Source organism: Nelusetta ayraudi, unplaced genomic scaffold (genome assembly GCF_046127955.1).
Source record: "Nelusetta ayraudi isolate G7.1 ecotype Tasmania unplaced genomic scaffold, CSIRO-AGI_Nayr_v1 ptg000006l, whole genome shotgun sequence".
NCBI lineage: Eukaryota > Metazoa > Chordata > Actinopteri > Tetraodontiformes > Monacanthidae > Nelusetta > Nelusetta ayraudi.
In genome coordinates, this window is record NW_027466056.1 from 2,028,838 (window position 1) to 2,044,715 (window position 15,878).

The 15,878-nt window shown below is 43.1% G+C and overlaps 1 protein-coding gene across 1 annotated transcript; it reads left to right on the plus strand.

The window, feature by feature from the left end:
- The first annotated feature begins 2,075 nt into the window (after nt 1-2,075).
- On the plus strand, nt 2,076-14,752 carry cygb2 (cytoglobin 2). Its single transcript, XM_076012387.1, has 3 exons — nt 2,076-2,635; nt 11,106-11,337; nt 14,087-14,752. Exons 1-3 carry the CDS (start codon nt 2,427-2,429, stop codon nt 14,249-14,251), a joined length of 606 nt encoding a protein of 201 aa, XP_075868502.1. The 5' UTR covers nt 2,076-2,426; the 3' UTR covers nt 14,252-14,752.
- Nucleotides 14,753-15,878: the final 1,126 nt, after the last annotated feature.

Sequence of the window (15,878 nt, forward strand, 5' to 3'; positions counted from 1 at the left end):
TTGAGTACGGGTAGAGGAGCTCGCAGATGTGGATCAGACCCAGAGCACTGGAAATGTAAAAACCAAGACTTTAAACTGGATCTTGAAAAACACTCAAAGCTAATGAAGAGAAGCCAGGATGTGAGAGATATGGCAAACGTACACAGGGTTTTCCATTTTGTCTGGTTTAAAGGAGGGAAAAGGGAATATCATCTGCATAACAGTGACGCCCTTAAATTTGCAAATGAAATGAATATCAATAAAAGGGGTTTGGGTGGTGGTGGCCTTGTTGTTGACGAAAATATTGATCTTTGGCGTGGCTCTCCATACTGGGCCAACATTCCTGGTGAAGCCAACTTTCTCCTGGTGTTTTTGATGGACCATGGCCGGGTATGCCTCTTGGGACTTCGGACACTTGCAACCTGGGCACGGACAGCTCCAATCGCAGAGTCTTTCCGCTTGAATATGAGCCTCACCTTCTTCTCTTCTTCTTCTCTCCTTCTTGTACCCCTGGCTGGCAGTGAAAGCCCGAAGGATGTTTCTGCTGTGAGGATCACTGAGGAGACCTCAGTAACTCCCCAACACCCCCACTACCCCCAGCATCCAACTGCAGGCTACGGAGGTAAGTGTGTTTTGTCATCACTTCTCATAATCTTTGTGAAGCTATCAGGAGGTTAGCTGTGTGTGTTTTCTTCATCACTCCTGACAATCTCTATGCTAACCAGCTGCTGGGGATGACGAGGTCCTAGCCTGGGCGCCAAAGATCTAACATGTTTTTGATGCTGCGATAAACATTTCAAATGTGAGTTGTCTGACTGAACTAATACAAAAGCATTTATGGGCTCTTTCTTTTGCCTGTCGGGAACCCATTCAAGGCCTTGTTTGCACACTAATGAATTCCATCACGCATGATTTGTGAAGGAGTGTAGCCTTAGGATTCCTCTGGTTTACAAAACGCAGGTGGACTAAATAAACGGCCAAGTGCCGCGACATTCCAAGCCCTCCCTCCCAGTTAAAAATCTAATCTTCTGTTTGACAGTCATGACCAAATTTTCTAACGTCATAGCAATTGCAAACTAAGAACAAATGAATTCTAGTTGCCTAAAAATGATGGAATTTGGTTATTTACTTGTGATGACCTTTCTTTTTTTTTTTTTATTAGTCAGTGTTCATTATTCTGCTTATACTCTTTGGAAAATACAACAGCAGAAGTGGGAATGTAACACTTTACCCATTGGTGCAAATGTTCTCAACCACTTTTTCAAATTTACTTAAAATTACCATCAACGCAAGTCAGTGGAGGCATGACAGCCAGTTCTCTGCCATTAGTCCAAGTGAGAGCGTACTTTGGCCCAGTGATAGCTGACTTTATAAAATCCCCAAAACCCCTGTCTCCAGTTTTTGCAATAATGACAACCTATTGATTACTGTCGCTAACATTAACTTGGTTCTCAGGTTTCATTATTTCGCAGCATTTGCGTAGTAGCTGGCACAGGAACATAAGCCAAACAGTGATTGTCAATCAATTAAATCATTCAATCAATCAATCAATCAATCAATCAATCAATCAATCAATCAACCAACCAACCAATCAACTTGTATTTGCACAGCACTAAACCATTGGCCATGTAACCATTCGTCGCATTCACTTTCTACTTGGATCGACTTGTGCATTCAGACATGCAAATAAGCAATGTGTGTAATAATGTGTATTGTTGGAGGGGGGGTTATTGGGAGAGAGAGAGAGAGAGAGAGAGAGAGAGAGAGAGAGAGAGAGAGAGAGAGAGACCCTTGACGCCTCTCTCTCCCCCTCACTCAGTTTTTACTTCCAGCCTCCTCCCCCCCTCCCTCCGCCTGTTTTCTCCCCCATCTCTCTCTCACTCTATCTGCTTCTAGCAGCACACACACACACGCAAACACACACACACACACACACACACACACACACACACACACACACACACACACACACACACACACACCGCCACCGCTGTGTGCCACATCTTCTTCACAGCAGCAGGAGCACTGGAGAGAGGGGGAGACGAATGACAGGAGAACAGCAGCGGCACTAAAAAAAAAGAAAAAAAAGAAAAAAAAGAAAAATAGAAAAGAAAAAAAATATCATTGTAAGGAAGAAGCAGAAGAAAGAGTGGAGAAGAGAAACGGGAGGTTATAAGGAGCCAAACAGTGAAGAGAACAAGTTTGAAGTTTGAAGCCAGGACCAGTCGGGGGGGAGTTCGGGAGGGAGTCAGCCTGCTGCTGGGTCTCACCTCCTCCTCCACCTCCACCTCCTCCTCCACCTCCCCTTCCTCCACCTCCTCGTCCTCCTCAGCCCTCTCCCAGGTCCCGCCGTGGGGTCTCAGCTCTCCGTCACCCTCCCCCCTTCCCTCGCTCCCTACCTCCCCCGGGCACTGCTGGGAGCCTCCGGGCTGCTGCGCCGCCGGAGGATGTCTCGCCGGGAGTCTGCGCCGATGCCGCCGATGCCGCCCTCGCCGCCGTCTCCCCACCTGCTGGGAATACGGAGGGCAGAGCTGGGCTGCGACGAGCGTCCGGAGCGCGCCGAGCCGCTGTCGGACGCCGAGCGGGAGATCGTGCAGGACACGTGGGGACACGTCTACAAGAACTGCGAGGACGTCGGGGTGTCCGTGCTGATAAGGTGAGTTTTTACACGTAGGCTGACAATTTGGCTGCAACTAATGACAGAAAACTTCAGGCATCAATAAAGATGGATAAATAATGTTTCTTTGCTTGATGCCACAACGCATCTGTAACTACAATTTCATGCCAACAAACAATGGCAAGGTTCCACTTTGCTGCAACACATTTCTTACAACCTTACATTTCGTAGAACCCAGATGCGCGCACACATTGTGTCCCCTCAGCCCCCCCCCCAACAGCGACAGAGACGGACAAGGTAGAAATGGAACGAGCACTGCATCCCTCTTACAAAGATGCCATAGAAATATCGCAAAATATTGCAATCCCCCTCTCCCCAACCACCACCACCATCACCACCACCTCCTCCTTGAAATGTCAGAATATACTGACATTTTACTTTGCAAGCATTTTGGATAAAATGTACGTATTAAAGAAAAAACAAAATCCATCGTAGGTTTTCATTTCCGTTAACACTGTGATTGCTCACATTCTCCATGCCACCGTCCCCCCCCCCCAGGCATATCCATAATTCCATGGTTAACATGAAAACCCATCAGCTACTACACAACAGCCCAGCCTTCCACATACAACCAAAGCTTTGCTGTATGATCATGCAATTTTATTTCAGTTTTACAATTGTTTAAAGAGAAAGCGATGGAAAGACTGTGCAATTGACTGTGGCAAGTTAATAAGTGAAAACCCTATAAGGCTAATTAAAATTGGCAAAGAGACGGGGAAGACACACTGATTTCCAGTATAGGGTTACAAAAATCCCTGAGGGTGAGAGCAGAGAAAGCGGCACAGAGCATCTTCATGGCTGTCTGTCTGTGTCCGCGCTTCTTATCTGTGGATGACAGCAATGAATGTTGGCACTGAGACATTTTCCTTTACTGCATTCATTTTTTTGACATTTCTTTTGAAATTCATTACACGTAATTTGTCTCTTTCCTCTTCCAGCACACAACATGACTTTTGTTTCTTTACTATTGAGAATGAACATTTAAAAAAACAACAATAATGTAAAAACTGCTAAGTAGATTAAACGCTGTAAAAATGCATTATTGGCTCTGGTGAGGTTATGAATTGGCAGTTTCACTATGCCAGTTGTTAGAAAACAACACTTTGGAACGTGGTGTAAAACAGCACATTGTATGAAATAAACAAAAAGACATAACAATCACATGAAAACATTTGTTAAAATAGATGAATGAATAGAGTTTTTCAAACAGAGTTCTTTTTTTTTTAAATTCTCAGGTCTGGAGTAATAACATTGTATCTAACACATTAAAAAAAAGGAAAGCTGGTGTAGATTAATATAGAAAACAAATCTTCAAAGCCCCCCAAACAATTTTTGATTTACACTTCATTCAAAAGCTGCTGATACCAATTATTATTGGTTTTAAGAAGTAATGTGTAGTACTTTGCATTTTCATTTTCTAAAAACCACAATGTGGATGGAAAATCCATTATCAACATTTTATTCCAAAAATGTACATTAAAAAAAGAAGAAGAAAAGATCCATGCCAGTGGGTTTCAAACTGGGTCCTTGAGCTTCCTCCCACAGTACAAAGACACTCATTAGGCCAAGTCAGAAATCTAAATTGTCCATAGGTAAGTGTGAATGTACATCTCTTTGTGTGGCCCTGCAGTGAACTGGTGGCTTATCTAGAGCATCACCCCGCTTTCACCCCCAGACAGTTGGAAAGGGCTCCAGCACCCCCGAGTGCAGGAGAAGCCGTGATAGAAAATGGATGGGAACTGTTTTTTTTTAATATATATATGTATTTTGCATAAAGAGCGCCGTGCGCAACCTCTTTCATGTTAACACAGATTTGCATTTTCGTGTCACTCCATCTGCCCCAATGCAGGGAAAAAAAATAGACTGTGACAACAGCCTCAGTTGATCTCGCCATTCCGAACAAATGCAATTGCACCAAGGAGTAGGGCCACCTCGGGCATCAGAATCAAAATCAGTGCGTATGGCAGCCATGTGGAAACCTCAGACCTTGGTTTCACAACGATAGCACTGTGCCACTGACAACACTGATGGGGAAGCTTTAGCAGGAATATTTCAGAAGGAGTTTTGAAAAAATATATATATAAAAAAGAAAGCTCCTCTTATCTAATTAAAGATCAATTAAAAAGGTTCCACTATTGGTGATGCTTCGGCTTTGATGACCTAATTAAAATGCAGGGACAGGTGCAAGAGTGCATTCAAAGCCCTTTTGAGTGTTCAACATCAGCACAGGGGCGCAGGATTTCTGGCCAAAACATATGGTTTTAGTTATGAAACACATCGTTACAACATATTAAGAATGACGCAAATGTAACCCCAAGACTGCTAATGTAAGTCTGTTGTGTTCAGAGTTGCAGACACGGCCTTGTTTCTATTTCCTACATTTTAGTATGTGAATGTGGCAACAATGACCTTGTTTCAAAATTCTATAAATGGCAGCAGGGTCTTGTCACACAGTCCAATCCTTGTCCATAAACTTTTTGAAAATCAAATAGTTAAATATGAACATAACAGTGCCGTTCTTCATAGCTGCCTATTACTCAACACATTAAATTCAACATTTTTCTTAGATGGTTGTGAACCTGGTTGGCACGGTCCAATCAGCCTTTCCGTTCAAGTCATCTAAAATCATGAACTCATCATGATGTTCAATATTCTGTCCTAAGAAAGTTTTTCAGTTGGTGGCCAATCAAGAAATGTCTTACTTTCATCAAAACAGTTGTTCTCATTCCCAGTAGTGAAGGCAGACTGAAGAGACGGCCAGAGCTTGAAGAAGAAGACACACCTTTGGCTTTGTCCACTGACTATTTGTTAGCCTCGCTACCGTGGCTGCTCAGTCGCCAGTGCTCGAATCCCTGCAGATCAATAGGACAGCTTTTACCTGCCAATATCTGCACAGTAAATGAGGCACATTTCGCTGTACTACAATGGAGAAAATTTGCAGGCATTTCCCCTGTGTGGCTGACATCCTGCTAGCGAAAGAGACATTTCTGGACTAAAAGCATCGGCACCAGGCTTGTGTAAAAACCTGGCTGGCTCTGAAATCATGACAAATGTCACGCAGGACAAAGAGTGCACCAAGGGGAAGATTAATTGTAGAATAAGATTGAAATAAACAACTGAGCAAACAAACTAAGAAACATACTCAGGCGGTGGTGAAGGGCAAGAGTGAGGGAGTGAGGGAGTGCTGCGGATGGAGCCTTCACACCTCCAGACTGCACCTCCAAAAGGAAGAAGCCACAGAGAGCAGTAGCTGTCTCACCAAGCAAACAAGTGTCAATGCGTTACAACTTGCAGGTCTTGGCAAACAATAGTTTGGGAGAAATAACACGCGACAGGTCTCCCAGGAATCTGGCCCGTCTGAAAGTTGTTTTGAAATTTAGCACTGTTTAGTGTAAAATGGCACATTTCTCTTCATGCCCTTTAGAAGAAGCCACGTGATTTAAGTGTACGTGCAAACATAATCCAGAGATCCAAAATTGTCAGCAGCTGGCTAAAGGCGGAATTAAGACAAGCTCAGACATTCAGGCTCATTCAGCATCAGCTTCCTGGCAGTCGCACGAGATCAAAGGAGAACTGCGTGAAATATTTGGAACCAATTTGTTCTCTTCTGCACTGATGAATGTAAGGATGAGCCCCATTGTGAATTCCTGGCTGTCTGTGTGAGATATGTTCTTAGGGGACAAAGACATGAGCAGCCGTGTTCTGTAAACACAACTGACGTGTTTGCAAGAAAAATGGGAGGGAGGAACACAATTACAGGAAAACGGCTGCCAATTGACCGACGCTTATGTAAAAGCAATCCAAATGAAAATCTACAAGAATCTCAAAAGGTTTTTGGATTTCCCACATCTCCACAGTTTATCTCATTTTTATAATAATATCAGTTCACCCCTTCAGCCCAAGTTGTAGGCGTCAGCTTGAAAAATGATTACCCTTGTATAAAATTCACTTAATGGTGGTCAATACATCCAAATGCAGCATTTCTTTAAGTTTCTCAAACTGTAAGTTAAATCAAATTGGAACTAATTTACTGAAAACTATAAACATCTCTGTAACAAACAACTCAAACTGAATACAAACTAAAAAAGGAGAATACTGTAACTGTAAACGTTGTAAAGATGACACTCAAACAGTCATTTCACATATGAATATGTTTAAATATGCCTTTGAATGTGTTGTGGGGTGGGGGGGGATCTCATCGTCCTCATCACTGTAAACCCAAATGTGGAAGAAATACAAATATATGCAATGCTTTGCAAATGGCTATAAAAGGCTCTCGAGATGCCTGCTGCATTGTTTGGCATGGAACACAGGAAGTAGCTCTGACATATTTCAGTGGCAAATTTTCTTGGCAAAAGCAGCAAAGTTGAGAGAAATTTTCCAACTACAGTTCGATGCAGTGATTTCTGTCTTGGTTGTTCTTTGGCTCACATCTCGCTGAAACTCTGGTGTAGAGCGATTTGATGTACATGTCCAGAATCTGCCGACTGTCTGTTTACGTTTGTTATATCGTTTGTGTGTTTCGCACGACGCTTTGTAGCGACAGAGGCAAAAGTGTTGCGAGTGGGTTGACTCATCGTTGCTGTAGGGTTTTAGACATGTGGTGATTTATTTAGATTGTGTTCAAGTTGTGTTTGGCATATGTAAAAGCAGCCTTGCTGGTCTTGTTGTTGGTCTTGATGTAATGCATCACCATATTCACTCGCAATTAGTGTGTTCCTCTGTTTTGCAAGTTTTCACTGCAGACCCCAGTTTGGTGCCTGTCGGGCTCAAGGGGTTCATGGCAACCCCGACTCCCCCATTTCTTTCCTTTGCCCATTCAAGGTAGACTTCTGTGTGATGATATGGTGACATATGATCACCTCCATTGTGCTGCATAATGCAGGAACCAGAGGATTCGTGTGTCAAATACAAATGATCGCATAAGCATTTTTAATCATTCAGGCACATTTAATGCTTACGATTAATCTCGTTTTGCATTTTTCAGAGTCAAACTCAGGTATAATAACTTGGTATGGCTCTACCAGCCAGTTCGCGTCACATCCCAGTTCCCCATTACTTGAAGTGTGCAGCAAAGTGGGACAATTAAAGGAGGTTGTTCTGTCTTGCATAGGGACATATGAAGGTTCATTGTGGGTAAATAAATCTTTTTTCTTTTCAATTCAGAGAGTAGCTTGTAGGTGACATGAAACTTAAAATGTGCAATACGCACTATTTCACCCTTGGAGAGTGCAGCTGGGCTCATTAAGCAAGAGTCGTTAAGGAAAATTATTAACGCACCGACCTTATCGTTGAGTTTTTGCTGTGTGCCATTCTGATGCCAACTCGACTGGTCGGCGTCGAAGACTCGAGCACGTCGACGAAATAAAGCCGTGACACAGTTTCCGTTGACCTGATTAAAGTTTTGGAGCGATTGCGCACGTGTCCCTTTGAAGTAAGTTATTAGCAGTGAAGTGGCGAGGTGTCGCTGCCTGGCGAGGCTTCAGAACATTCTCTCTCTCTCTCTCTTTGAGAGAGAGAGACAGAGAACAGATACTTGTAAGGTTAGGGTCAAGACTTGTGTTTGAATAGAGACTCCGCTGAAATATTCCATGAATACCGGAGCCAGAAATGTGATTATAAATCCCCAATTAGCCGCGGCTTTTCGGTTTGGGAAGTTCCATTTCTGCCAGCCAGTTTGTTTTGTTGTCCGTTTTCAGACCTTTCTCCGACTTTTTCAATTTTTTTCATTTGATTTGTTTTAGTGTTTAATTGATTTTCCGTTTGGACTCCATATCAGAGACAAACAGCTCTGCCACAGTTTGTGTCCAGCTGCTGCTGCCAGTCGCATCTCCTGGTGCTGCAACATGAATTCAAACACAATGAACTGCACAACTTCTAGCTCAATAGGCCCTGTTATGTCCATTGTGTGACACCCACCTGCCAGCCTGCCGGGCTTCTGCGTCAGAGAGCAGGAATGAATAAGTGATTAGAACACCTGTTAGGCTGCAAAAATAAATAAATAATAAAAAATGCATTTTTTTTTATTTATTTACTTCTGCCTTAAACAATTTCTCAAACACACTCGACAGACCCCAAGGACAATTAATCTGTGAGGTTACTCAAAGATCCATCCATCCATCCATCCATCCATCCATCCATCGTGGACAAGTCACCAGTTCAGAGCAGAACACACACACACACACACAAACAAAACATTCTCACAGTTAATAGTTTTTAAAAAATTGGAATTTATTTGTTTCAGAGCTGTTCTGCTCCAAAAAAAAAAGATGTGAATGATTGACAGCCACAGAGATGTCCATCAAAATTTCATCAGCCACGCCCACAGCCTCAAGAAACTGGTTTAAATACAAAATGTGTGGTTCCTTTTTTGTTTTGTTTTTTGTTTTTTTATAGCATGCCTGACATTTCATTAATTATTTGTGGATGCTTTCAAGGACAAACAACTTTGAAACCATATATGAGTTAACTTTTTCAAAATGAAGGTTGTGGCCACTTTATGAGGCTGCGTGCATATAGTGCGCTGCTCTCTCAAAGGCTGTCAGGGTTCCCCCTGTAATTAACATGACAGGCCCCATTGTGTGACATGGAGCAGCATTAGTGGAAGATTACCAACGCACGTGATTGGCAGCCACAGTGTGATGCTGGTGGCAGGGACCAGAAAGGTGGGCTGGGCTCAAGGTAACATGCCATACACAAGGCTTCAATTGGAGTGAAAATTAAAATTTCACCGCAAAGCCAGCTTTACTGTGAATTCATTGCTAGTAGGTCTGACATGTCCAGTCTAGATACATTTTGACCTACAAGCATGCAGGAGCAAAATACCTTAGACACTACTACAAGAAATGTATGGCACATAGTCAGTAATGTAAATAGCTTCTCACCCCTTGAAACACCCTGCAGACTTTAGCAGCATGAGCCATAGAAACTGTAAAACAGTATATGACTGAATAGTACAGGGTTCACATTGCATTGAATTTATTGCAATTGTTCTTCATGTGTCGCCATATACACGTTGACATTAGAAGCTAGCAGTTGACTATGCAACAGACTAATCATTGAGCGCTGACTTGCCTTGTCTTCTGTGTTTTGACAAATGAGGCTCAGTGAAAGGTCAGCCGGGAAGCCCTTTCACTCTTGCATTTCCAGGCCTGAAAATGACTTCCTAGAAAGTCATTAACCATTCGTGACTGCTCCTGCCCATCATTTCCTTTTGCCGTTAATCAATAGGGATCTTAGCTGTTGTTGCTAGTGTGCTGCTGCAAGCACACCAATGGCATAGTAGCACTTTATCAGCCCAAAAAAACGGATCCAGCGTAACTGGACAGACTGGGCCAGGCATAAAAAAAGAAAAGAAAAGAAAAATATTCATCGCTTGACGCTCCCCTCGAGCCGCAAAGGATCATGGGGGAATTATTTTGGGGAGTTCTGTTAATTGCTGTTGTTGAACTGCATGTGAGTGAGTGTCTTTGAGTGCGTTAGTGTGTGTTTAATGTTCCTTTGGTGTTGCACATCATGCTTTGTTCGTGTCGGTCCGAACCGTGAGTCATTGTGGACTCTGTTTGAGATAAGGCCCCGGCTACCGCCATGTTGGGGTGTGTTCCAACAAGTGCAAGCTACAAAATAAATGGTGACGTAAATGTGACGCGCCAAAGACGAGATCTGCGCAACGAAAGGTTCCTCCGTCAAATCGCCACACTATGTAAACCCAGCTCCCAGACCTAACTTTGAGAATAGCTTAACGGCAAGAATTTATTTATCAGTATTTATGAAAAGATCTGGACCACATGCATCTATTCAGTGCTCATCCTTAACACTTTGTCACAAATGGCACTTAGGACGCTTGAAAGTTAACATCCACTCTTCAGCACACCTGCATCCAATTACACTAAATGGGTCTTGTCCATCTTATCTATGGGGGTCTAATCAAGGACGCTGCACAGCAAATGGCAGTAATGAGACAGACAATGGAGATGTGGGTTGAACGTGTTGAGAATTTTTGGTGTGCACAATATGGGGATGGGGATGGGGATGGGGGAAGTCACGTTTTCGCGATCGCACGCAATTCTAATTGAAATTAAACGTGAAAGTCAAAGTGACATTTGAAACACAGGATGTTTTTGTTCAGTTGGTAAATTGTTTCTTCAGCCTGGTTCATGCACACCTACTGGCATGGTCCTGCATACTTCTGTTGAATTGCCAACACAAAAGTACATTCTGGAAAAATGTTAACACAGCTTTGTGTGGTGTGTGACAGTGGCCTATTGGCTTGGCCACATCCTGTATCTGAACTGAAATGTATAACTGACATAAAGCGTTGTGTTTACACTGTACATTTTGTCTCCTATATTTTAATCGGTAATTGAAATGATCACAGTTTCCATGTAAATCAATAGTCAAGCGCCTGGAAATTAAACTAAAACAATCTCATATTTACTGCTCTTTTTAGGTTCTTTGTCAACTTCCCATCTGCCAAACAGTACTTCAGCCAGTTCCAGGACATGGATGATCCAGAGGAGATGGAGCGGAGTAGCCAGCTGCGGCATCATGCCCGCAGGGTGATGAATGCCATAAATTCAGTGGTGGAGAACCTCCATGACCCTGAGAAGGTGTCATCAGTGCTGGCTCTTGTTGGAAAGGCCCATGCCATCAAACACAAAGTGGAGCCCATGTACTTCAAGGTAACTTCGGGGCCGCCTTGCCCCAGAACTCTCGTTAACAACCCCCCTGATGTACATCCTAAAGCTGTAAAGTTTGCTTTCTGTTAAAGGCCTTTTTATTACTTTGATTGCTTCGAAGGTTCTGAAAAGCCAAGTGCTCTCTCAAGGCAGAGCGCAGCGATATCCCGTTATCACTTATAGAGTGAAAATCGGTTTGATCAAAGCGTTATAACAACAACACCGCTTGGTCTCAAATGCTTTACAATGTATGGTAGTCCGAGTTGCTGTATACTATATACAGTTTTGCTCTTGTTTGATAAATATAATATACAAATATTATGGCCGCTCTGTGATCCTTGGCCCGGGGGCCAATCCGAGATCCCCACCCTTCGGTCGGTGTGTACAAAGGACCGGGGCTAAATCAGTTTGAGTTTATGAACCGTGCCTACAGGGAATTCCCCTTTTTCAAGGGAAATAATTGCAATCCTCAATCTCTCTAACCAGTGGGGTTCAGTGGGTTACCCACGCCTCTTGGGGAAGGATAGGCACATGATGGTCCGGTCAATGTGGTGCACGTGCAGGCGCGGATGTCTGCAGGCATCACAGGCCTGTCCTACGTTGAGGCGTTTCTCACATCTTCATCCTTGCATTAGAATACAGCCTGAAAATGTTGATTATTTTTTTTGTACATCTCTTGTGGCAGATGCTGAAATCCATTACGCCATGAATATTGATGTGTGATCACAAATTAAATTGAAACAGGACTTTCAGTCAGAATAATTGCAATGATATATTTTTTTTCCAAAATCGTTCAGCTCTAGTTCCAGGATGTAATACAGCATACGATTCCATGTTTTTCTTCTTCTTGGAACCCCAATTTGATTCACTCTTATCTAACTGAACAGGAGGAGCATATGCTTCCTGCATTCAAGTCTTCAAGCCCTCTCGCTGTTGCCTGTTTATAAGTGCAGCTGTGAGGAGAAGAAGAATTACCACCATTTAAGCTTTTCACTTCCAGCTTCCAGTTGCCTTCAGAATGCGCCTTAAGATTTAAATGACAAGTTTGTGAATACATCCTGAAATGCATTGCAATTTAATGCAATGCATTAGTCCTAGTGGGTGTGTATACTCAGAGCCTCATTTAGATAGGAACATGTCCAAAGGTTTTTATTTGAAAGTGAAAGTCATGTCAGAGGACTTGCTTTGGGAGTGGATGAGGATGCTGCCATAATGAAAGCTGATTTATCAATATAAAGTGCTACTATGCCATAAACATTTTTTTTTAGATTTTTAAACTCGCCTCGATGTTTGATGAAATTGCGGAACCATTGTGTTCAGTGGTGCCTGCCTTTTTTTTATTTGCCAGTATCACTATGACGACAGTGATAACTGCGTTGAAGTATCCTTTGAATGAAATATACACTTACTGACCACTGGCCGCTTTATAAAGTACCTCCTGGTGTCCCTCAGAAAGTGGCTGCTGAGTGGGAGGATATGCACTGCGTCAAGATTTGACATGTGGTGCATTCAGAGATGCTGTTCCGCACGACTTTTCCCTAATTATTTATCTCTTTTGGGGTCGCCCTGGGTAAACGAGAGAGACGAGAGGTGGCTGTCCATTAAAAGTCTGTTTGTGAAACACTCAGGATGTCGCCCAGCAATAGCAACCGTGCCCACAGAGTCACTAGAATCTAATTTCTTCCTCATTCGGGTGCTGCTTCGAACATTAGCAACATTTAACCTGAATGCTGAGAGTTGCTGCCATTTGATTTGCTGATTCGCTATTTGTGTTAACGGGTAACAGAACATTTTAGCTAACGAAGTGGCTGTTGAGTTAAAATTTTAATTGCACGCTGTACCCAACACACATTCTCCCTAAAAACGTGTTGATTGTATTGGTTCTTCTCACAGTGAATTACAAGACTGTGTTTCTCTGCAGTCTGTCGGCAGTAACGAGAGACACGGCAAGGTTTGCTGCACAACACGTGTGTGTGTAATTTCAGGTGATTTCAGCATTTGAGTACCATCTGAGGCAGATTATAATTTACACAAAAGACAAGAACAAACAAACATTTGACAAGGAACTAACTAACTGGCCACAACATAAGCAGGTATTGAGTCACTTGCATCTGGCATCCAGTTGTTTTAATTGTGTTGTGAGTGGAATTCCCACCATGGACGGCTCCAGTGTTGAAAGTGTAGCCAAGGGGACCAGCTAAAAATGCACTTGCATCGTTCATACAAAGTGTTCACTGTTTACTGCATTGGTGCATGAACGCGCGTGTAAGAATTTGCCCCAAATGAGTTCCCAATAAAAATGCCAACTTAAAAATTCTTCACAAATGGAACTTCGATATGATTCAGGGTACACAAACCTGTCACGACCAGATCATGATCTGTGTAATAATAATAATGATAATAATAATAATAATAATAATAATAATATAGTAACGTGCTAAAGCTATATTTCTGCTATAGTTCTGCCTTTATTTTATTTCCCTCCATGTTCCAAAACACAACTCCTTCCTCAAGTGCATTGCACCATTTCTCTTTTTCATCTTTGTCACCACACACTCTGCCCTCTCTTGCTTTCATGTTTCTTACCTCTGTTTTTCAATTTTCACCGGCCCGTCTCACTTCTCCGTCCATGTAATTGTTTTTTTTTCACTGTTCCACTCTCTTGACTTGCCTCTTTGTTTTACCATTCTTTTATCTTTCGCCCCATTTATCTCTCTCTCTCCTCACGTCTTGGCCCTTCTTTTCTTCTCAGATCCTCAGCGGCGTGCTGCTGGAGGTTTTCGCCGAAGACTTCCCAGAGTTCTTCACGGCCGAGGTGCAGCTGGTGTGGGCCAAGCTGATGGGAGCGGTGTACTGGCATGTGACGGGGGCTTACACGGACGTGGGCTGGCTGCAGGTGTCCAGCTCGGCGGTGTGAAGCGCTCAGCGGGGAGCAGAGGGCGAAAGAGGTTCACTTGTGAAGAGTTCCGTGGTGGAGGCTTCACAGACGTGGTTAAGGTTGACATGTTAAACCTGTGCAACTCTGTATTTCTTTAGGCGACATTGTGGCGAGAAGCCTTTCATCGCTGTGGCGTTCACCTGAACATCAGACCAAGTTTTAGCTCATGTAAATGGTGTCGTAGCCTGTGCAGCCTGTGTTTTCAGCCACGCAGGCTATCGCTAATATTGACGGCTGGTTATTTCGTCTGTTCTTGTTCCAAAAAGCTATTGCTGCCAATAACCTAGGTCATTGTGTGTGGAATGGGAAATCTCCCACGTACAAGTGCTCAAAGAAGAAAACCAAAAAAGCTTTTCAAGATGGAGGTTGCAACCGCTCGCTCTCTTGCAATTAATCACAGTCTTTCTCTCAACCCCTTTCTTTATGAAGTCAAACTCTGTTGCTAAATCCTTGTTTAGAATGAGAAATCTGCTCCTGATATCAGCCGACTGCTGCTTTGATCGGATAAACAGATCTATTCGCCGGTGTTCTTTGGCACTAATTAATCCTCCTAATTAATCGTAATTAACACTCAATCAGAATCAGCGGTATTATTTCAATCTGATCATCGTTCCTAAAACATATATTTACTAGGTAATGACAAGCAAGCAGTATTGCACAAAGAAGCTGTGTAACAAACTTGGCCATGTTTGTGAGCTGTAGCCTTCAACTGCCACAGTCATATTGATGATCTACGACAGTGTGTACATGCACTTACTGAACAGAGTGGGCCGGTCGGTGTTTTCTTCTTTCAGTGGTCACCCCACAGGTGTTTACCACTGGTGCATTTGATGACGTGAAAAGCAATGTTTTTGCCATTAGACTTGTATGCTGGAATTTCCAAACCACACAAACCCATTTTCTTGGTGTAACGGTTCCAAATGTTTTTTGACGGGGTGAAGAAGGCAAAGACAAATATTCACTGTAAATGACAATAGCAGAGGAAGAAGGGTTGGACGATTGCAAATGATTGTTTTCCAGAAAATGCTGTAAAAAACAAACAAACAAACAAACGCATCCTCTGTGTCCAAAATCGAGTGCACTTCTTGATATTTTTGGAGACTTGGAGTTGAAGAAGTCCACGTTTCCTGTCAGTTGAAGGAGGAAAGGTTGTTCTGAGTGTGGGAGGCGGCTCGTTAGTTGTTGAAGCCCCATCCGTGTGACCATGGAGCTGCTGACTGTTAATAGATTCTCTTTGTGTCTTGCCGAAGTATATCCTGATGTAAAGGGGACATACCTCCTTTACACTCTGTTGATAAACTGAGTGCTCCTAATGTCTTGTTTAACTTTTACGGAAGTGTTTAAGTGTACCGTGTGCATACTCTTGGTTTACGACTCACGGGCGACTCATCAGCGCGTCAAAGAGGCCTTCTTTTGTTCCGCTAAAGATTGCCGACTGTCAGAGACGGAGTCTTGGCCACACGCACGTTACTCTCGTTAATGACAACGCCCCCCCCAAAAAATTGACACAGACACGTCAACAGTTGGACAGTATCGGTTGAGCACACATACAGAGACGTGTCATGAGACCTGCGCTGTGTTAATATTTATCCGACTGTCGCTCGGT